At 44.9% G+C, this 23338-nt stretch overlaps 2 protein-coding genes across 2 annotated transcripts; both read left to right on the plus strand.

Annotated features, from left to right (window-relative positions):
- Positions 647-20099, plus strand: LOC102186202 (olfactory receptor 12-like). Its single transcript, XM_018046474.1, has 5 exons — positions 647-1576; positions 8166-8181; positions 18521-18697; positions 19730-19788; positions 19905-20099. The coding sequence occupies exons 1-5, from the start codon at positions 647-649 to the stop codon at positions 20097-20099; spliced, it is 1377 nt and encodes a 458-aa protein (XP_017901963.1).
- On the plus strand, positions 21055-22912 carry LOC106501785 (olfactory receptor 12-like). The gene is made up of 2 exons (XM_018046475.1): positions 21055-21996; positions 22826-22912. The coding sequence occupies exons 1-2, from the start codon at positions 21055-21057 to the stop codon at positions 22910-22912; spliced, it is 1029 nt and encodes a 342-aa protein (XP_017901964.1).

The raw sequence follows: 23338 nt of genomic DNA on the forward strand, positions 1-23338 counted from the left end.
GTGGCTCAGAAGTTAAAGCATCTGCCTGCAATGCGGGAGACCTGGGTTAGATCCCTGGGTTGGGAAGATCCCCTGGAGAAGGAAATGGCAACCCACTCCAGTATTCTTGCCTGGAGAATCACATGGACAGAGGAGCCTGGTGGGCTACTGTCCATTGGGTCGCAAAGAGTCAGACATGACTGAGCGACTTCACTCACTCACTTAACTCATAATAAGGAACAGAACATGCAGTATTAGATACTCGAACAAAGTGTAGAAACGGCATGACTCAGAAGTATCCCCATGGGGAGGGAAAACATTTCCTTCATAAATGACCAGGAGATGCAAGCCATACTTACACCATAGACACTCAGCTCTGGAGGAGCCCTGGACAAACCCCGTGACAACAGCTCAGAGTCTCCCAGAGAGAGAGGGCTCAATGCATGATTATGAAGGCACAAGTCAGTGGAAATGTTTACAATTTCAGGTCAGTCTGAGCTCATCTGAAAGGAGAAATGGGCAGTGGATAGTGTGTTGGTCCATGGGCACTGAGGCACGGAAGGGTGTGTGTGACCCATGGGAGGATCACCATGTGACCTTGACCTGCTCCATCTCACTGTCTCTCTCCTGCTCTTGACTCTCTGCCCCTGTCGCCCAGTTCAGGGAAATGTCACCCTATGGAAATGGAAACCTTTCAGCGATCCCTTTGCAGGAGTTTGTACTGGATGGATTTCAGACCCAGGCCCTGCTCTCTGCTCTGTTCCTGGCCCTGTACGTGGTGGCCGTCCTGGGGAACCTCGCCATGATGGTGGTCATCACCCTGGATGCCCGTCTGCACTCCCCGATGTACTTCTTCCTCAAGAACCTCTCTTTTGTGGACCTGTGCTACTCGTCTGTCATCTACCCCAAAGCCCTGACCAACTTCTTTACCTCCTCCAAGGTCATCACCTTTGCAGGCTGTGCCACTCAGTTCTTCTTCTTCTCCATGGTGGGCACCACTGAGGCATTCCTCTTGGCCGTGATGGCCTATGACCGCTTCGTGGCCATCTGCAGCCCCCTGCACTACCCCATCTCCATGCACCCCTCAGTGTGTGCCCGCCTGGCGTTGGGCACTTACTGTGGGGGCTGCCTCAACTCCATCCTGCAGACCAGCTTCACATTCAGCCTCCCGTTCTGCAGCTCCAACCACATTGACCACTTCTTCTGCGATGTGCCTCCATTACTCAAGCTTGCCTGTGCTGACACTACCATCAATGAGCTGGTCATGTTTGGCCTTTGTGGGCTCATAATTGTGGGCACCATACTTGTGGTCCTCACCTCCTATGGCTACATCACAGTGACCATCCTGAAGATGCGCTCAGGTGGAGGGAGGCACAAGCTCTTCTCCACCTGCGGCTCCCACATGACAGCCGTGTCCATCTATTATGGGACAGTTTTTGTCATGTATGCCCAGCCGGGAGCTGTGGCATCCATGGAGCAGGGCAAGGTGGTCTCTGTCTTCTACACCCTGGTCATCCCGATGCTCAACCCCCTCATCTACAGTCTGAGAAACGAGGAGGTGAAGGATGCCCTGCGGAGACTGGGCCAGAAGCACACAGCCACGTGAAGGAGGGTGGCCAGAAGGGGCAGTGTGTCTTGACGTCAGGACAAGATGGCTTCATGGGAGGCACTAGGTTTGGTTGGAGGAATTTTTTCCTTATTCCCTCAATTCATTCTTTCATCCAACATTTCATTCAGTCCTTCACATAGCATCGGCCACACATTTTGACTGTGAGATACAAAGTGAATGAGACATTTTCTTTGGCATCAGAAAATTAATATCATCAATGGGGCACGACTCTAATCTTGAACTTTGTAAGTAGAGTGACGAACAGAGAGTCTTTGAGGCATGGTATGTGTCTCAAGCTCAACTCTACCAGTGAAGGTGCATAACTAGACAAAGTCTCTGGCCATTTCCTTCACTTCTTTCCTGAATCTAATGCAAATGTGTGCTCAGAATTCTCCCCTGGACCACCTACAAAGGGGGCTTTAGCACACTCAGCCTTGCCTCTTCCTTGGTGGAAGCCTGAGATTACTACTGCCAATTAGGAGGAGTTAGGAAGACCAGGTTCCTCCTTAATTCTGCAGTGTGGTTGTTCTTCCACCTTCCCCTCCTGTTCACTGATACTGCCACACCAACAAGGAAGCAGAGTGCACCTGTGCCCAGCTTCAGAGGCTCTCAGTGCACCCTGTCCTGGGTTTCTCCCCTCAGACAGCAGCTGGGGACCCCAGGGAATCAACGTGAATGCCTGATTCTCAAAGCTCAACTGACCCTTTACCACACAGCCTGGCAGGTGACACTTTCCTGACTACTTATGACCCTGACAAATGGTGCTTTGTCAACACAGACATCTGTTAATAAAGGTAATGTTCCTGGTGGCTGCAGAAGAAATCAGGGGTTGCTAAAAGATGGTGAACTTTCTTAGCGGGAGCATAACTTTCTAGCCCTGTCCTGCACTCCCCAGGAGCCTGGTCCCTCAGTCTTGACCTGCCCATTCAGAGATCCATCCTCGTGCTCCATGGACCCAACACACAGCCTGGACTCAGAGCCCAGAGGTCTCCTCATGGCGTCTTCCTTCAATAGTGTCATCTACTCCCCTGGTCACTACCAGGAACTTGTCTGGTGAACCTGGGAGTGGTCTCTGATAATAGTTCTCCATCTCTTGCTCAGGAGAACTGTGGGGAGGAGCCAACACCCAAGCATCACATTGCTGCTCACCATCACTTATTTCCAGCACACTCCAAGGTATCTGCTGGATTCTTGGCCCCATTTGTCTTCGCTTTGAGCTCTCTAGAATTATTTCTGCCTCTGTAGTATATTACTGTAACCATCTGATACAATATATTTTTTGTTGAGTTCCCCGAATTACCTCTCCATGATATTGTGCTTTCCATCCTCTCATGCTGTGATATTGTTCTATCTCCCACCCACTTTCCCCTTGTCCTCCTCATCATCCTCATTCCCCACTCCCTCCCCTTCCACTTTCCCTCCTCCCCCTCCTCTGCCCCTCCTCCTTCTCCAATGCCCCCCCTCCTCCTCATTCTCTCTCTCCCTCTCATTTGTCCTGTATCATTCTATGGGGGTTCAAATAGATATTCTTTTACCTATACTATCTTACAAGAATATCTTTCAAAAAAAATAATAATATCTTTCGGACTCACCTAGAGCCAGACATTGTAGAATGTGTAGTCAAGTGGGCCTTAGGAAGCATCACTACGAACAAAGCTAGTGGAAGTGATGGAATTCCAGTTGAGCTATTTCAAATCTTAAAAGATGATCCTGTGAAAGTGCTGCACTCAATATGCCAGCAAGCTCGGAAAACTCAGCAGTGGCTACAGGACTGGAAAAGGTCAGTTTTCATTCCAATCCCAAAGAAAGGCAATGCCAAAGAATGCTCAAACTACCGCACAATTTCACTCATCTCTCACGCTAGTAAAGTAATGCTTACGTGAACTGTGAACTTCCAGATGTTCAAGCTGGTTTTAGAAAACACAGAGGAATCAGAGATGAAATTGCCAACATCTGCTGGATCATCGAAAACGCAAGAGTTCCAGACAAACATCTATTTCTGCTTTATTGACAATGCCAAAGCCTTTGACTGTGTGGATCACAATAAACTGGAAAATTCTGGAAGAGATGGGAATACCAGATCACCTGACCTGCCTCTTGAGATACCTATATGCTGGTCAGGAAGCAACGGTTAGAACTGAACATGGAACAACAGACTGGTTACAAATAGGAAAAGGAGTATGTCAAGGCTGTATATTGTCACCCTGCTATTTAATTCTTTAAATGCTTTGCAATATTCTGCCACTTAATAGGTTCTCAGTCCATATCTAGTGGCTGATTATAATTTGAGTTCAGTGTTAATTAGTCACTCAACTCCAAAATGTAACTTATAGTTCTAGTTACATTATTGAGTTAGTGTAGTGCTGGGGTCCAGCCTCAGTAGAGTCCAGGGATACTCTCAGGATGAATGGCGTTGGTGAAGGAAAGAATGACACGGGGAGACAAAGCTTCAGTGAGCGAGGCTTGTAGCTTTATTTTCAAAAGGGGCTTTTATACCCTGAGTTGTACATAGAGCAAAGTGAAAGATGCAGAGTCATGCAGAATCAGCTCAACATTCCATCAGTTTTAACCTTGATCAAAACCAGGTTTTTTCCTGCATACCATTTCATAAGCAAGGGTCTTATGTTTTGTACATTATCTTTAGGCCCAGAGGCCTGTTGACATTTTATGACTCTTTTTTGATAAAGGTTGGTCAACCAGAAAACTTATTTTCCCTTGAAGCATTTTTTCCCTTAAATTCCTTAATCTGCATCACCCTAAGAATAATTAAACAGTTACATTTTTATAGAGCAGAGTTGCAGTGGGTTACAACAAAGAAAGAACTTATTAACTCAAGGTCTAATGTTGCTAATGCCAAGGCTACCACTTATTTTTCCTATATTCTAACTATATGCACTCCCAGGCACACAATGGATAAGGGATATGGGAACTTGGCAGCAAGCATTGGCTCAACATGAAACCCTTCACTGGTATTATTTTAGTAAAACTTTTTCACCCCTCGAAGGGCTCTATATTTTTAGAATGCTTAGACTTCCCTTGTCATGGCTTGTGAACAATCATACACATAGCTGCAAGAGTCTAGATAAACCTGCCAAGCAAGCTAGAATGCCAACAGGGCGGGGGGGTTGAATTGAAATACTCATTTCATGCCCAGGAGACTTATTGACTAGAGCCCTAAGTTGATTTTCTCCAGAGAAAGGTGGTTGGGGATAGCTCCCTGTTAATGTCAGAAGAGTTGGTGAAAGGCATAATATAGTAAACAGTAGACAGACAGATTTTGGTTTGGGGTAGATGCTCAAGCAGGTCCAGGGAGTCCCTCGAGTCCTGATCCGCCTTGCATGTCAGGTCTCCTCCACATGACCTTGTCATGGGTGGGATCTCCCGTGCTGGCTCCCGGCAGTGTAGAATAAACATCTTGAATTTCAAGACCATACTGTACTTTAAATTGTTTCTATACTAACTTTTTTTAAGGTTATAAGTTTCTAATTGTGTTAAAAAAACAACATTTTTGTTGTACCTGCTTTTAAGTGTACAGTTCAGTAATGCTCAGCATATTCACCTTCTCGTGTAACAAATCTCCAGAACTTATTTCATCTTTTTTTCATCTTGCAAAATTGAACTGCATACCCCTCAGCAGTAACTCCGTATTTCCCCTGCCTCAACCCCTGGCAGCCAGCACTTTAATTTGTCTCTATGAATGCGACCACTTTAGATGCCTCACATAAGCAAAGCATACAATGTTTGTCTTTTTGTGTGTCTGGTTATCTCACTTAACAAAATGTCTTCAAGTTTTATCCGTGTTGCAGTAAATGTCAGTATTGTAATATTTTAAAAAGCTAAACAATATTCCCTCATACATACACCACAACCTTTTGTTTACCATTTTATTCACCAGTGAACCCTTGTGCTTCTTCCACCTTCTGCCCATGGTGAAGAATGCTGCTATGTATGTAGGTGTGCCAATATCTCTTGTAGTTACTGCTATCAAATTGAGGCAGGATATACACTCAAATATGTGATTATTGGATCATATAGTAATTTTTTTTTAATTTTAAAGGAACCTGTAAAGAATTTTCTATAGTACTTTTTACATTCCTATCAACAGTGCAAGAATGTTCAAATTTCTCCTAGTCAACATATATACTTACATACATACAACATACAGACATACTTTTGTTTCTTTTGTATATCCATCCTGATAGTTCCAAAGTATTATCACATTGTTTTTTATTTTCATTTCACTAATGATTAGTGCTGTTGAGCATATTTTCATGTTAGTTGTCAATGTGTATAATATCTTAGAAAAATAAGCATTTATATTTAGAGAAATATATATTCATAGCTTGACGATTCTTCATTGAGTTTTTGTTGTTGCTGTCATTCAGTTGCTCAGTTGAGTCTGACTTTGCAACCTCATGGACTGCAGCACTCCAGGCTTCTCTATCCTTCACCATCTCCCAGAGTTTGCTCACACTTATATCCATTGAGTCGATAAATGCCATCCAACTATCTCATCCTTGGTCGCACCTATCTTCTCCTGCCCTCAGTATTTCCCAGCATCAAGATCTTTTCCAGACAGTCAGCTCTTCATATCAGGTAGCAAAAGTATTGGAGCTTAGGCCATAGTATCAGTCCTTTCAAGGAATATTCAAGTTTGATTTCCTTTAGGATTGACTAGTTTGATCTCCTTGCTGTCCAAGGGACTCTCAAGAGTCTTCTCCAACACCACAGTTCAAAAGCATCAATTCTTTGGCACTCAGCCTTCTTTATGGTCCAACTCTCACATCCATACATGACTAATGGAAAAATCATAGATTCAACTAGATGGACCTTTGTTGAGAAAGTTATATCTCCGCTTTTGAATATGCTCTTTAGGTTTGTCATAACTTTGCTCTGAATTTCATGGCTGCAGTCACCATCCACAGTGATTTTGGAGTCGAAGAAAATAAAATCTGTCACTGTTTCCATTGTTGCCTCAACTATTTGCCATGATGTGATGAGATCTGGATGCCAAGATCTTAGATTTTTTTTAATATTGAGCTTTAAGCCAGCTTTTACACTCTCCTCTTTCACCTCATCAAGAGGCTCTTTAGTTCATCTTCATTTTCTGTCATTAGAGTGGTGTCATCTGCATATCTGAGGCTGTTGATATTTCTCCCAGCAGTCTTGATTCCAGATTGTGAGTCATCCAGCATGGCATATCGCATGATGTACTCTTGAGAGAGTTAAAACTTAGGCAGGTTGATAGGGAGTCCAAGGCACCTTTAAGGTGGAGGTGAACATTTTTGTTCACATTCTTTTGCATTAATCATGTAGGCTGCCCAGGCCTTGTTCATCTTGCTCATGATTTCATTAAGGCTTTTGCAACAGTGTATCTTGCCCTAAAGAGCTGGCTTTCTTTAGATATGGAGCTAATGAATGTGCAGTAGTAAGGTATCTTAATCATGGGTATGGTTTTCTTTGTCTGTATGTTAATGATTATAACTGTAACAAATCTTGCCTGGGAACCTGTTTTCTCATATCCATTGCTTACACAGCAACAATATATCTCACCCAGAGACATTCTGCCAGGAACCCATTCTCTTTGACAAGTCTTGGATCAATGTTATCTTGGGATGTACCCTGTGGGAGAAGGATTCTGGCTAAACTTTTACAGCCTTGTATAGTCTTGAAGTGTTCTTTTTATCTTCCTAGCAGCCAGCTGAAAAGTAAATACTGCCCTGCTAAAACTAGTAAGGGGATGTATTCTTTCTTCCCCCTTCTGAGGTGTAGAAGCTTTTATATTCTTTCACTTTAGTAAATTCTCTGCTGTACAAAGCTCTGAATGACTAAGACTGTGTCTTTGATCCCAGAGTGAAGTTTTCCTTGAATACCACAAATTTGATACCAGCCACCGTAAGATATCACTCTGCATATCAGTTAAATAAACAGGATGACAATATACAGCTTTGACACACTCCTTTCCCAATTTTGAACCAGTTTGTTGTTCCATGTCTGGTTCAAACTATTGCTTCTTCAGCTGCATACAGATTTTCCAGGAGCCAGGTGAAGTAGTCTGGTATTCCCATAACTTTAAGGATTTTCCACAGTTTGTTGTGATCAACAGTCAAAGGCTTTAGCATAGTCACTGAAGCAGAAGTAGACTTTCTGGGGATTTCCCTTGATTCTTTGGAATAGATTCAAGGGAGTTGATATGGTAGACTGCGTGCCTGATGAACTATGGACAGAGGTTTGCAACATTGTACAGGAGGTGGTGACCAAAATTATCCCCAAGAAAAAGGATTGCAAGAAAGCAAAGTGATTGTCTGAGGAGGCCTTACAAACAGCTGAGAGAAGAAGAAAAACAAAAGGCAAAGAAGAAAAGGAAAGATATACCCAGCTGAATCCAGAGTTCCAGAGAATAGCAAGGAAAGATAAGAAAGCTTTCTTAATGAACAATGCAAAGAAACAGAGGAAAAAAATAGAATGGGAATCACTAAAGGTCTCTTTAAGAAAATTGGAGATACCATGGGAACATTTCAAGCAAAGATAGGCACAATAAAGGGGAAAAACGGCAAGGAACTAACAGAAGTATAAGATATTAAGAAGAGGTGGCAAGAATACACAGAAGAACTATACAAAAAGGATCTTAATGACCCAGATAACCACGATGGTGGGGTCACTCACCTAGAACCAGAAATGTGAAGTCAACTGGGCCTTAGGAAACATCACTACAAAGAAAACTAGTTGAAATGATGGAATGCCAGCTGAGCTATTGCAAATCCTAAAAGATGATGCTGTGAAAGTGCTTGACTCACTATGCCAGCAAATTTGGAAAACTCAGCAGTGGCCACAGGACTGGAAAAGGTCAGTTTCTATTTCATTTGCAAAGAAAAGTGCTGGGGTCCAGCCCCGCAGGATCCAGGGGAACCTGAAGGAGAAACGGCTTCGGCGGATGATTTAGAGAGAGATAGGAAAGAATGTTGTAGATAAGAAAATAGAGGAGAGAAAGAGGCTGATATTCCGTAGTTTACACAGAAAGCTAACAAAGTCTTAGAAGCCCAGGCAGGAAAGTGAACACAGAGAGCCTCTGTGTTCCAAGGGTTCAGCCTGAAAAAGAGAGTAAGAGAGAGAAAGAAAGAAAAAAAAAAGACAAACATGGGGTGACCAAGCTTCTTCGGTGAGCGAGGCCCATTATTTTATTTTTAAAAGGGACTTTTATACCTTAACTTGTACATAGAGGGAAATGAAAGATGCAAAGTCATACAGAGTCAGCCCAAACATTACATCTGTTTTGTCTTTATCAAAACCAGGATTTTTTCTGCATATCTTTCCCATAAACAATATTGTGTACATTATCTTCAGGCCTTGGAGGCCTGTAAACATTATATGACCCTCTTTTGATAAAGGCTGCTCAACCAGAAAACTTATTTTCTCTTGAAATGCTTTTTTCTTTATATTTCTAATCTATGTCAGCCTCAGAAAATGCTAAGCAGAGTTACATTTCTCATGGGGCAAAGGTGCAGTGAGTTACAACAAAGAAAGAACCAATTAGCTCAAAGGTCTGATGTGGTTAATTTCAAGGCTACACTTGTTTTCCATACATTCCAACTATGTTAACTAGTACACTCCCAGGTGCACAGTGGATAAGAGATATGGGAACTTAGCAATAAGCATTGGTCCAATAATGAAATCCTACACCAGCACTACTCTAATAACTTTTAACTCTTTGAAAGGCTATATGTTTTAGGCTTCCTGTGCCTCTCACAGTTGGGAGGCATGTAAATAATCACGTGTAGCTGTAAGAGCCTGGATAAACCTGCCAAGCAAGCTAGAATGCTAACAGAGGGAGTTTGATTTGAAATATTCCTCTCATGTCCAGGAGACTTATTAGCTAGAGCCCTAAGTTGATTTTCTCCAGAGAAAGGTGGTCGGGGATAGCCCCCTGTTAATGTCAGAGGAGTTGGTGAAAGTCATGAAATAGTAAAACAGACAGATTCTGGCTTTGGAGTAGATGCTCGAGCAGGTCTAGGGAGCCCCTCGAGTCCTGAACCCTTGCTTAACAGTTCTCTTCTACATGACCTTGTCAGGGACGGGATTCCCCACACTGGCTCCCAGCAGAAAAGGAATGCCAAACATAGTTCAAATTGCCATACAGGTGCATTCATTTCATATGCCAGCCAAATTATGCTCAAAATACGTCAAGCTAGGCTTCAACAGTATGTGAACCAAGAACTTCTAGATATACAAGCTGGATTTAGAAAAGGCAGAGGAACCAGAGATCAAACTGCCAACATATACTGGATCATAGAAAAAGCAAGGGAGTCCCACATATGAGTGGTACAATGTTTGTTTCTCTGTCTGACTTTCTTTATGTCGGATGATAATCTCTAGGGTCCATCCATGTTGTTGCAAATGGCATTATTTCATTGTTTTCCTGGCTGAGCAATACTCCACTGAACATATTTGCAAACCAGAAATATGCTTACATATATCAAAACAAACTTATAGCTACCAAACAGAAAATGTGCAACGCAGAGAAACAATCAGACAGGAGTTTGGGATTAACATACGCAGACTACTATGTATGAGAGAGACAACCAAGAAGGACCTACTAGATAGCACAGAGAAATCTACTTAATGGCCCGTGATAGTCTAAATCAAAAAAGACTGTAAAAAAGAATGTGATTTAGCAAATAGTTGAGCAAAGAAGAGAAGCAAAAGGAAAGGAGAAAGGGAAAGGTATGCACTTACTTGCATGCAGAGTCTTGAGAATAGCAAAGAGAGATAAGAAGGCCTTATTAAATGAACTATTCAAAGAAATAGAGAAAAACAATAGCATGGTAAAGGCTAGAGAGCTCTTTAAGAGAATGAGATATCAAGGGAATGTTTCATGTAAGCATGGGCACGATAACAGACAAAAATGGTAAGGACCTAACAGAAGCAGAGGAGACTAAGAAGAAGTGGCAAGAATATGCAGAAGTCTACAAAAAGATCTTAATGGCCCAGATAACCATGTCGGTGTGGTCACTCACCTAAAGCCGAACATCTTGGGGTGTGACGTCAAGTGAGTCTTAGGAAGCATTTATACAAACAATGCTAGTGGAGGTGATGGAATTCCAGCGGAGCTATATTAAATCATGAAAGATGACACAGTAAAGTGCCGCACTCAACATGTCAGCAAATCTGAAAAGCTCAGCAGTGGCCACAGGACTGTAAAAGGCCAGTTCCCATTCCAATCCCCAAGAAGGGCAATATCATATAATGGTTTAATGATCCTACAACTACTCATTTCACATGATAGCAAGGTTATGTTCAAATTCCTTCAAACTAGGCTTCAGCAATACATGAACTGAGAACTTCAGGATATACAAGCTGGATTTTGAAAAGGCAGAAGAACCAGTGATCAAATTGGCAACGTTTGTTGGATCTTGGAGAAAGTAAGGCAATCACAGAAAAACATCTACTTCTGCTACATTGACTAAGCTAACCTCTTTGACTGTGAATCTCAACAAACTGTGGAAAATTCTTAGAGATGGAAGTACCGCATCAGCTTACCTGCCCCCTGAGAAACTTGCATGTGAATTAAGAAGGAACAGTTAGAACTGAACATGAGACAACTGACTGGTTCAAAGTTGGGGAGGGAGTACAAGGCTGTATATTGTCACACTGCTTATTTAACTACTATGTGGAGTACATCACGCAAAATGCCAGGCTGGTTGAAGAACAAGCTAGAATCAAGATTGCTGGAATCAACAACCTCAGATATGCAGATGACACCACCCTAATGGCGGAATGTGAAGAGGAACTAAAGAACATCTTGATGAGGGTAAAAGAGGAGAGTGAAAAAGCTAGCTTAAAGCTCAACATTCAAAAGCTAAGTATATGGCATCTGGTTCCGTTATTTCATGGCAAACATGAGGGAAAAAAAAAAACGTCATGGCAAAAAAAGAGGGAAAAGTGGAAGCAGCGACAGATTTTATTTTCTTGGGCTCCAAAATCACTGTGGACAGTGACTGCAGCCATGAAATTCAAAGATGCTTGCTCCTGGGAAGGAAAGCTGTGGCAAACCTAGACAGCATATTAAAAAACAGAGACATCACTTTGCCCATGATCGTCCATATAGTCCAAGGTATGGCTTTTCCAGTAGACATGTATAGATGTGAGAGTTGGACTATAATGAAACCCGAGTGCCAAAGAATTAATCCTTTCGAATTTTGGTGGTGGAGAAGACTCTTGAGAGTCCCTTGGACTGCAAGGAAATCAAACCAGTCAATCCCAGAGGAAATCAACCTGGAATATTCATTAAAAGGACTGATGCTGAAGCTGAAGGTTCAATACTTTGGCCACCTGATGTGAAGAGCCAACTCACTGGAAAAGACCCTGATGCTGGGAAGATTGAAGACTAAAGGAGATGGGGGCAGCAGGAGATGAGATGGTTAAATAGCATCACCAACTCAGTGGACATGAATTTGAGCAAACTTCTTTAGATATAGGAGAACTGAGGAAGCTGGGGTGGTACAGTTCGTCAGGTAGAAAGAGTCAGACACAACTTAGCGACTGAACAACAGCAAAAAAACACAAAAAACAAAAACCAAAAACTGAATTACTTTGTTGTACTCTTGAAACAAGCAAACATTGTAAATCAAGTATTCTTCAATAAAAAAACAAAAACAAAAACGCAAACCACCCAGTAAAAAATTGGCCGAGCACCTAAACAACCTTTATCAGAGGAGACATACAAGGGCTAACATGCACTTGAAAAGACTCTCAACACCACTCATCCTCAGGGAAATGCAAATCAACAGCAAATTGAGATATCACTTCACACCTATTTGAACGATTATCATAAAAAAGTGAAAAATAGTGAGGATTGGTAGGAATGTGGAGAAAAGGAACCCTCAGGCACCGTTGCTGGAATTGAAATTTGCTGTGGCCACTGTGGAGAATAATATGGCATGCTCCTCCTCTTCCCAAAACTGAAAATAAGACATTTATGAGATCTAGCAATTCCCCTTCTGCGTATTTCCCTGAAGAAAACAAAAACACTCTTGAAATGATATATGGGAAAGTAATATGTCTGCTTTTTAATATGCTGTCTAGGTTGGTCATAACTTCCCTTCCAAGGAGAAAGCGTCGTTTAGTTTCATGGCTGCAGTCACCACCTGCAGTGATTTTGGAGATCCCCAAAATAAAGTCTGACACTGTTTTCCACTGTTTCCCCATCTATTTGCCAAGAAGTGAGGGGACCAGATGACTTAGTCATTGTATTATTAATATAAAACCTTACATGGGAACAGACGGATATTAGATTTTTTTAGACGGTCATTTCATAATGTATGCGCTGTGTGTGCCTAGTCACTCAGTCGTGTCCGACTCTTCTGACCCCATGGACTGTAGCCAGCCAGCCTCCTCTGTCCATGGGGATTCTCCAGGCAAGAATACTGGAGTGGGTTGCTGTGCCCTCCTCCAGGAGATCTTCCCAACCCAGGAATCGAACCCTGGTCTCCCGCATTGCAGGCAGACTCTTTACCATCTGAGCCACCAGGGAATATAACTGTCAAATCACTAGGCAGTACACCAGAAACTAACCTAGTATTACAGTCGACTATGTTGTAGCCACGCGTTCCAGGACACAAACTCCCTCAGAAGGACAATGCAGACACTGGAGTGCAGGTTATTACACTGGCGGGCCCAAGGCAGAGTCTCCTCTTAGCCAAGGACCCCGACCAGCATTTGTGAAAATCTGTTATACCCCATGTGTACGTGTCTGAACCCACCACTCCAGATTCCTTGAGACTCACATAAACCAAGGAAAATACAATCCCAGTAACCCCATCATTCATGAGCTATGTGCTCATGTGCTCAAACAAACAGTTAGCCAATAATCAATAAGCCTGAAGTTGCACTCCAATAGATACAGAAAAATTTATGGCCTGTCTGGAGGAAGGGGTGATTAGTGTATGTTTTCTCTTAGGCAATGAGTAACCTAGATACGATCTTCAAGGTTGCCCTGTCTGGAGGGGGTCTTATCCTTCTGTTGTTGTCTTCATAGGCACTAAACCCAGAGTTCAGAGTCCATTGGAGAGGTGGCTGAGCATGATCAGCATGAACAGGCCTAAGGTGGGCCCTATGAATTCCTTCTTCAGCTATACTGCAATTAAAAACATATTCATATGGCCAGGCTCACCAGAGATAATGTGCACAAATAACATACCTTAGGCAATGGCTAGTATATAAAAGATTATTAATGGATAAATATTCATTGTGCCCTTATGGGTGATTATTTCAAAGAAAAATTAAGTCCTTAACTTTTTTCCTTCACACTTCACCCCAACCAATATGGTCAATAGTCATGATCCAGCTTTTTGTAAACTCTACTGAATTTATTACAATATTGCTTCTGTTTTATTTATTATTATTCATTTGTTTGGCCATGAGACACGTGGGATCATAGTTCCTGGAACAGAGATAAAACCCACACCCCCCTGCATTGCAAGGCAAAGTCTTAATCAGTGCATCATGAGGGAAGACCCCGTCACCTAGTTTTAAATATAACAATAATAATAATATATGGACAAGTGTTCCCCTGTGAGTTTGATATCAGTAGGAACAATTTTGGCTTGAGTGACTCAGATCTGACAAATAGTGCCTCTCACAGGGGCGAGAGGTCAGGGGTCGGAGGTGCACTCCTGGTTCTATGTTGGGCAGAAGCTCTCCTGACTCCTGCTCCATTACCCCAAGTGCATGTTGACTTTGCTGCTAAAGTTGATGCCACAGAACCCCACCACAGTATTCACATTTCTGGTATGAATAAGAGAAATAGTATTTCTATTCTTATTATATGTGTATATATTTACAGAAAAAAAATCATCACAGCATATCCACTCATGGAATTCCCTACCACTCAGGTTTAAAATGTAAATGCCACTATCATTTTTGCTTACTCCCAAGTTTTCTCCCCTAAAGTTGATCATTATCATAACTCTACAAGTCAATGCTATTCATTAGAGCTCAACTGGCACAGTCATTTTGAGAATGTCCTAGATATGTGCCTAAATAACAATAAACTTTACCTGATACAGTTTCTCACTGAGAAAAGTGAAAGGACAGAACGAATTACAGCAAGAACGATTCACACTCCTGTTCTCTTCGAAGCTGTGAATGGAGACAATCCAGATCAACAGAGGCTTGGTGAAGAAATGAGAAGAAAAAGAAGGACTGGCATGGACAACTTCTCTCTGCTGATATTTAGCCAATGCTATACTCACTGGAATACCTCATAGACTCCTTTAGTCCCGTGGAAGCAGAACATCTTAAAGGGAAGGCTTTTAACTTTAGAGTTGAGTGTAGAAATTGGATGACACAGTGAGGAAAGTTGGAAGGAAAGGAGCCTCCATTACACAAAATTAACATAAAATTTAATGAGGTTGAGGGAAAAAAAAGTGTGCCTTTCTGCTCAGGAACACACTTTAAGATATAAACTTTCAATTCAGTTCAGTCGCTCAGTCATGTCCGACCCTTTCTGACCCCATGAATCAGCATGCCAGGCCTCCCTGTCCATCATCATCTCCCAGAGTTCACGCAAACTCATATGCATCAAGTCGGTGACGCATCCAGCCATCTCATCCTCTGTCGTCCCCTTCTCCTCCTGCCCCCAATCCCTCCCAGCATCAGAGTCTGTTCCAATGGTCAACTTTTCGCATGAGGTGGCCAAAGTATTGGAGTTTCAGCCTCAGCATCAGTCCTTCCAATGAACACCCAGGATTGGTCTCCTTTAGGATGGACTGGTTGGATCTCCTTGCAGTCCAAGGGACTCTCAAGAGTCTTCTCCAACACCACAGTTCAAAAGCATCAATTCTTCAGTGTTCAGCTTTCTTCACAGTCCAACTATCACATCCATACATGACCACTGGAAAAACCATAGCTTTGACTAGATGGACCTTTGTTGGCAAAGTAATGTCTCTCGTTTTTAATATGCTATCTAGGTTGGTCATAATTTTCCTTCCAAGGAGTAAGCATCTTTTAATTTCATGGCTGCAATAACCATCTGCAGCGATTTTGGAGCCCCCCAAAATAAAGTCTGACACTGTTTCCACTGTTTCCCCACCCATTTCCCATGAAGTGATGGGACCAGATGCCATGATCTTCATTTTCTGAATGTGGAGTTTTAAGCCAACTTTTTCACTCTCCTCTTTCACTTTCATCAAGAGGCTCTTTAGTTCCTCTTCACTTTCTGCCATGAGGGTGGTGTCATCTCATATCTGAGGTGATTGATATTTCTCCCAGCAATCTTGATTCCAGCTTACGTTTCTTCCAGTCCAGCGTTTCTCATGATGTACTCTGCATAGAAGTTAAATAAGCAGGGTGACAATATACAGCCTTGACGTACTCCTTTTCCTATTTGGAACCAGTCTGTTGTTCCATGTCCAGTTTTAACTGTTGCTTCCTGGCTTGCATATAGGTTTCTCAAGGAGCAGGTCAGGTGATCTGGTATTCCCATCTCTTTCAGAATTTTCCACAGTTTATTGTGACCCACACAAGCCAGGCTTCAGCAATACGTGAACCGTGAACTCCCTGATGTTTAAGCTGGTTTTAGGAAAGGTAGAGGACCCAGACATCAAATTGCCAACATCCGCTGGGTCATCGAAAAAGCAAGAGAGTTCCAGAAAGACATCTATTTCTGCTTTATTGACTATGCCAAAGCCTTTGACTGTGTGGATCACAATAAACTGTGGAAAATTCTGAAAGAGATGGGAATACCAGACCACCTGACCTGCCTCTTGAGAAACCTATATGCAAGTCAGAAAGCAACAGTTAGAACTGGACATGGAACAACAGACTGGTTCCAAATAGGAAAAGGAGTACGTCAAGGCTGTATATTGTCACCCTGCTTATTTAACTTTCATGCGGAGTACATCCTGAGAAATGCTGGGCTGGAAGAAGCACAAGCTGGAATCAAGATTGCTGGGAGAAATATCAATAACCTCAGATATGCAGATGACACCACCCTCATGGCAGAAAGTGAAGAGGAACGAAAAAGCCTCTTGATGAAAGTGAAAGAGGAGAGTGAAAAAGTTGGCTTAAAACTCAACATTCAGAAAACGAAGATCATGGCATCTGGTCCCATCACTTCATGGGAAATAGATGGGGAAACAGTGGAAACAGTGTCAGACTTTATTATTTTGGGCTCCAAAATCACTGCAGATGGTGACTGCAGCCATGAAATTAAAAGACGCTTACTCCTTGGAAGAAAAGTTATGACCAACATAGATAACATATTGAAAAGCAGAGACATTACTTTGCTAACAAAGGTCCGTCTAGTCAAGGCTATGTTTTTTTCAGTGATCATCTATGGATGCGAGAGTTAGGCTGTGAAGAAAGCTGAGCACCGAAGGATTGATGCTTTTGAACTGTGGTGTTGGAGAAGACTCTTGAGAGTCCCTTGGACTGCAAGGAGATCCAACCAGTCCATCCTAAAGGAGATCAGTCCTGGGTATTCATTGGAAGGACAGATGCTGAAGCTGAAACTCCAGTAGTTTAGCCACCTCATGTGAAGAGTTGACTCATTGGAAAAGACCCTGATGCTGGGAGGGATTGGGGGGCAGGAGGAGAAGGGGATGACAGAGGATGAGATGGCTGGATGGCATCACCAACTCGATGGACGTGAGTTTGCGTGAACTCTGGGAGATGATGATGGACAGGGAGGCCTGGTGTGCTGTGATTCATGGGGTCCCGAAGAGTCGGACACGACTGAGTGGCTGATTTGATCTGAATACTCCATTGTGTATATGTATCATGCTTTCTTAACCATTCGTCTGCTAATGGACATCTAGATTGCTTCCATGTCCTGGCTATTGTAAACAGTGCTGCGATGATCATTGGGGTACATGGGTATCTTTCAATTCTGATTTCCTCGGTGTGTATGCCCAGAAGTGGGATTATTTCTTTTTAATTCTGTCAGTTTTTACTTCATGTATTTTAAGTTTCTATTAGTTATAAAGAAATTTAAATTTTCCTATGATACAGGTGGATAAAACATTTTCATTATGACATGTCCCTTTATGAATAAACGTTTTCCAGAAGTCTAGTTTGTCTAATAATTATTAAGGCATGTGAGCCTTCTTTATCTTAGAATGTATATGATACAATTTTCTCAAGCATTTCCATTTCAAATTTTCTGTGTTAAATTAAACATTAAACATATATTACATTTATAATTTTGTTTTGGTTTTCCAACTGAGATTAAAATATTTTGTATTAATGGATATTATATCTTTAAGCTATATTCAGTGAGTGTAGGGCTGCTTTGAAGAGAATCCAAATAGCCAAAAACAGGACAATTTCAGCATGAAAAAAGATCTTAATGGTAATAGGTGTCATTGAAAGGGCTGTGCTGTTGCCCTGGGTACAGACTCCCCACATGTCACTTTTCCTCACAGCAACAGATGAGGATGGGGCAGAGGAGGAGAAGGGCTGTGGGCCAGAACATCCCACCTGCTGCCCAGGGAGATCTTTCCAAGGACTTCCATAGAGTCCATATAAGTTGTCTGCGTTTCTCTACTGTTTGCCCACCCACACTCAGGGCTCCTTCATGGACTTCAGTCTTCCTGCCTCCCCTGTACTGGACTGAGATGCATCAAAGGATGATTGGCCACAGGATTGCAGCTCTCGGGACCCAGCGGGTTGTGAGTCCCAGTGCACTCAGAAGCCCAGGTCTCACCTAATTGGCCATTCGAGGCCTCAAGTCCCAGACCTGCAAATAGAGAGCGTCTTCCCAGCAGAGTGACCCCAAGGTACAGGAACCTGACATGTTGCCCAGAGGACAGATAATGTGAAGAGTCTGGTGACTGAGTCCATCCCCTTCTCTGCTTCTATCAAGACCCAGGAGTTCCTGCAGCCAGAGCCTGCTTCCCTACTCTGTGCCCTCCTCCCTCTCACTTCCCTACACAGGAGGCCAGAGGTGGACAAGGGGGGGCCCTCAGCACCACGTCATTATCATCAGCACAGACCTGGTGAGGAGTCCTGTCCTCCCCAGGAGCACAGTGTCCTGGATGAGCCATGCCCCTCCTGACATCACAGGAGCAGTGTGGTCATCCCTCAGCAGGGCCCAGTCAGCATCACTGACAGGTGAGTCCTAGGGGCCTGGATCCTGGACAACAAGGTCCCCCACTCCCCACTGCCTTGGGCAGGGGCAGTTAGGGCAGCAGATCTGAGCTTACGAGAGAAGATATAATCAGGGGTCCTCGGACAAAGGTGGATTTTAAGTCATTGGCCTGAGATCCTGAACCCAACAAGCATCAGGCAGTGCTGGTGCTGCAGGAGCTCAGATCACTCTTGAGTGATGAGAGTTTGCAAGGGAAGGATTCAGGACACAGTCACTACAAATATTCAATAGATCCTCCAAAGCAGCGCTGGGTTTCTCTGCTTCACCCTGGAGGTGTTTGTCAGGCTCAACTCAGAGGCAGGTTTACTGAAGCCGCTACAGTGCCCCACTTGGTCATCTCAACAAGCCAGAAGAGTGTGTTCAGTTTCTCAAAACAAGCTTGGAAGCTTGGCTTCCCAGGTGAAAATGCCAAGCAGTCCTCATGTGCTCCCCAGGCATGCGAGGGGTCACTGTTGTGATGACTCAAGACCCCTGAGGTGGATGAATTGTCCCAGGAAACAGCCAAATAAATAAAGCTGGGAACCCTCAGGGACATAACAACAAGGTCACCAAATCTGGGGATAGTGGGTGAAGGTGGTCACTCTGGTCACTTTGAGATTATTATGAGGTGAGGACCTGGGGGGGCAGACAGGGTGTGTGTGTGTGTATGTGTGTGTGTGCGCAGGACAGGCCTTGGTGCATAGGGCTTGTGGCCAACATGGTAGGGCAGCACCCTGTCCAATCTCAGTGCACATATCCAAATTCAAATTTGAGTGGACCCTGCCTGCATATGTCAGACAGACTGTCCCTCTGTGCTCTCATGAGAGGATTAGACTTAAGTCTCCCAGGAGGGGAAAGCAGGACCACTAACCCTTGTACCTTGTAACACTTTTGGTTGCAAACTATGGGCTCTTATAGATCATCTTCCAAGAAAACTTCAAGCTAAGAGGGAGCATGGGGTCATCACTCCTCCACAGGCATCACTGACCACCCAGCCTCTGACTGCACACCCCCAGTGCACCTGAGCTCGCTCCTTGCAAAGGCAGCCAGCTCCGCCATGCTGCGGACCTGCCCTGTAGGAACTGTGGGGTTTGCTCTGACATAGATTACATCCTCTCCCTGATCCTCCTCACCTTCCTGAGTGGCACCATGGCACTGTGCCCACCCTCCTTCCCACTGCTCCCTCTCTAGGCTGCATCTTCAACCATTCCTCTGGCCAGCAAACAGCAGGTCCCCATGTCCCATGATGGTGTGGTGGTCAGCCCCATCCAGTGTGAACAAGGGAGGTCTGGGCTGTGGCAGGGACAGGAAGCAGCACCCAGCAGGAGGACCCAGACCCTGAGCAGACGTGACCGTGTTGGAGGCTCCCACTGCCTCAAGCAATGACTATATGAGATGTGCTGAGGAACCAGGGGCATAGAATTAAGGACAGGAGGAAGACATCCCCACATCCCAAATGTGTCACAGCCCTGTCCTGCTGCTTCTCAGGCCATGAAGCTTGGCTGTCCCCCCTCCCATAAATTGTCCGCTATCTGTACATTGCAAGAAAAAATCCCTACATTCTCAAGGATGCAAACAGTTCTGTTGATGTTTGCCATCATGCCAAGATAGATCTCAGGGTCTGCCTGCTGTCCCCTTCTCATATTTTTAAACATCAGGACTTTGGCTTGAGGCCCCTTGAGATGCTCAAGGATGCACAGTGCTCTGCAGACAGAATGCAGCTGCGGTCCATGTTCACACATTGATGCTCCATGGGGCTCAGGGTCTGCAGGACAGACTGAGAGAAATTTTCCTGGTGGGTGCTGGTTCCTGCTCTGGTCCCAGCCTGGCCTGGAGGGACAATCATCAACCACACACCACCAGGCTGGCATGAGGTGTTCAATAAACATTCATAAAATCAGTGAATGAATTAATAAGGCAGGAAAGTGCAGGATTAGATACTTGAGTGAGGAGTGGACATTTCACAGCTCTGGAACATCCCTATGGAGATGGAAAGCAATTATTGAGAAGAGACGGAGGAGAGTGAAACACTCCTCACACTTCAAGTTTTCAGCCTCCAAAGCTCCTGGCAGCCACTACACACCCCATAACAGCAGCTCAGAGTCACCCAGAGAGAGAGTGAACTTCCACATTTATGCATTAATGAATAAGGGGAAATGTTCTCTTTTCAGGTCAGTCTGTATTCATCTGGAAGCAGAACTGGGCAGTTGATGGTCTCTTGGTCAGTGGGCAGTGAGGTGCTGAAAGTCCTTGATCTCCAAGGGAGGACGACCATGCGACATTGACCTGCACCCGCTCCCTGCCTCCCGCCTGCCCTCTGCCCTGTGTCATGATCAGGGCCATGTCACCCCACAGAAACGGAAACCTCTCAGTGATGCCTCTGCAGGAGTTCGTGCTGGATGGATTTCAGGGTGGTCTGCAGACCCAGGCCCTGCTCTTTGCTCTGTTCCTGGCCCTGTACTTGGTGGCTGTCATGGGGAACCTCGCCATGATGGTGGTCATCACCCTGGATGCCCGTCTGCACTCCCCGATGTACTTCTTCCTCAAGAACCTCTCCTTCCTGGACTTGGGCTACTCGTCTGTCATCTACCCTAAGACGCTCACTGACCTCCTGTCCTCCCCCAAGGTCATCACCTTAGGGGGCTGTGCCACCCAGTTCTTCTTCCTCTCCCTGCTCCTCACCACTGAGGGATTCCTCCTGGCCGTGATGGCCTATGACCGCTTCGTGGCCATCTGCAGCCCCCTGCGCTACCCCATCTCCATGCGCCCCTTGGTCTGTGCCCGCCTGGTGCTGGGCTGCTACTGCGGGGGCTGCCTCAACTCCATCCTGCAGACCAGCTTCACATTCAGCCTCCCGTTCTGCAGCTCCAACCACATCGACCACTTCTTCTGTGATGTCCCTCCATTACTCAGGCTTGCCTGTGCTGACACTACCATCAGTGAGCTGGTCATGTTTGGCCTTTGTGGCCTCATCATCGTGGGCACCATACTTGTGATTTTCATCTCCTATGGCTACATCACAGTGACCATCCTGAGGATGCGCTCAGGAGGAGGGAGGCACAAGCTCTTCTCCACCTGTGGCTCCCACATGACAGCCGTGTCCCTCCTTTATGGGACTGTCTTTGTCATGTATGCCCAGCCGGGAGCTGTGGCATCCATGGAGCAGGGCAAGGTGGTCTCTGTCTTCTACACCCTGGTCATCCCGATGCTCAACCCCCTCATCTACAGCCTAAGAAACAAGGATGTGAAGGATGCCCTGCGGAGACTGGGGCAGAGACACACAGCCACATGATGGAGGGTGGCCAGAGAGACTGTATGTTCTGAGAGAGAACAAGAGGGCTCTGGGAGAGGTACAGGCTTTGGTTTGAGGAATTCATCCTTCATACATCCAGCTCATTTTTTTTCATCCAAACTTTCATTCAACCCTTCGTAGGAGCACTTCATGGAGTATACATTGGAAGTATGAGATGCAGTAATGAGCAAGGCTCTTTTTGCCAGCAGAAAAGTAACATTGCAAAGATGAAGCAAGGCCATAATCTTGAACTCTGGGTAACGCAGTGGGCAGCCAAATGAACAGAGAATCTTTGAACAGTCTGGATGTCCCAAATTCAACATCCTCCAGTGAAAATGCATAGACTAGACAGATTTTGAGGCCTCTCCCTTCAAGTTGTTGCTGAACCTAATGTAAGTAAGTGTTCAGCTATCTCCCCTGGACCACCCAGCAGGGGGGCCTTAGGACACAGCCTTGGAGATAGCCTGGGCATCCCCACAGCCCATTAGGGGGGTTAGGAAGACCATGCTTCCCCTCAACCCTGAGCGGGGCTGTTCCTCCCCTCCCCCTTCTGTTCACTGATGCCACCACCCAACAAGGCAGCAGGGAGCACCTGCGCTCCTGCTTCAGACGCTCTCAGTGCTCCCTGTCCTGGGTTTCTCCCCTCAGACAGCAGCTGGGAGACCCAGGGAGCCAACATGGATGCCTGACACCCAAAGCTCACCATCCAACCTGACAGGTGACACTGTCCTGACTACTTGTGACCCTAAGAAATGGGGCTTTGTCAGCACAGACATCTCGGAATAAGGATGGAGGTCCTGGCGGCTGAAGCAGAGAGCAGATGGTAGAGAGAGGAGGTGCCCTTTCTGGGTGGCGAGCACAGCTCCCTGCTCTCTGTCCCATACTCCCTGGGAGCCTGGCCCCTTAGGCTTAACCTGCCCATTCAGAGCTCCATCCGCATTCTCTGTGGACCAACACGGCCTGGATGCAGAGCCCAGCGGCCTCCCTAACTGGTCTCCCTTTGGTAGCGTCATCCACTCCCATGGTCACGCCCAGGACGTTGTCCTCTGGAGAGGGTGGTCTGCATCCTGTAGGGGCAGGGGGACGTGCCCTGTGTCTCTGGTCACAGCTCTCAGTCTTCTTGCTTCTTTGCTCAGGAGACATGAGGAGGGGCTAATAGCCCAGTGAGCAGATTGCTGCTCACAACAGTCAACTGAAACACACTCCAAGGTCTTCGCTCACTTGTTCCTGTTCCTTCTCATTTCTAGACTTTCTGTGAAACTGTTTCTATCTCTACCAGTTTACTGTATTCACTTGATGTAACGCCTGTTTCTCTGAGGAGTTCTCCAGTTTT

Source organism: Capra hircus, chromosome 3 (assembly GCF_001704415.2).
Source record: "Capra hircus breed San Clemente chromosome 3, ASM170441v1, whole genome shotgun sequence".
NCBI lineage: Eukaryota > Metazoa > Chordata > Mammalia > Artiodactyla > Bovidae > Capra > Capra hircus.

What these genes read in the sequence shown, in the direction of transcription:
- LOC102186202 (XM_018046474.1), top strand. Translation starts at nt 647, where the DNA reads ATGTCACCCTATGGAAATGGAAACCTTTCAGCGATCCCTTTGCAGGAG. An exon ending in CCAGTCAGCATCACTGACAG is followed by an intron (nt 18,698 to 19,729) that starts GTGAGTCCTAGG and finishes GCACACCCCCAG; the next exon opens with TGCACCTGAGCTCGCTCCTT. An exon ending in CCATGCTGCGGACCTGCCCT is followed by an intron (nt 19,789 to 19,904) that starts GTAGGAACTGTG and finishes CTCCCTCTCTAG; the next exon opens with GCTGCATCTTCAACCATTCC.
- LOC106501785 (XM_018046475.1), top strand. Translation starts at nt 21,055, where the DNA reads ATGTCACCCCACAGAAACGGAAACCTCTCAGTGATGCCTCTGCAGGAG. An exon ending in GACTGGGGCAGAGACACACA is followed by an intron (nt 21,997 to 22,825) that starts GCCACATGATGG and finishes AGCAGAGAGCAG; the next exon opens with ATGGTAGAGAGAGGAGGTGC.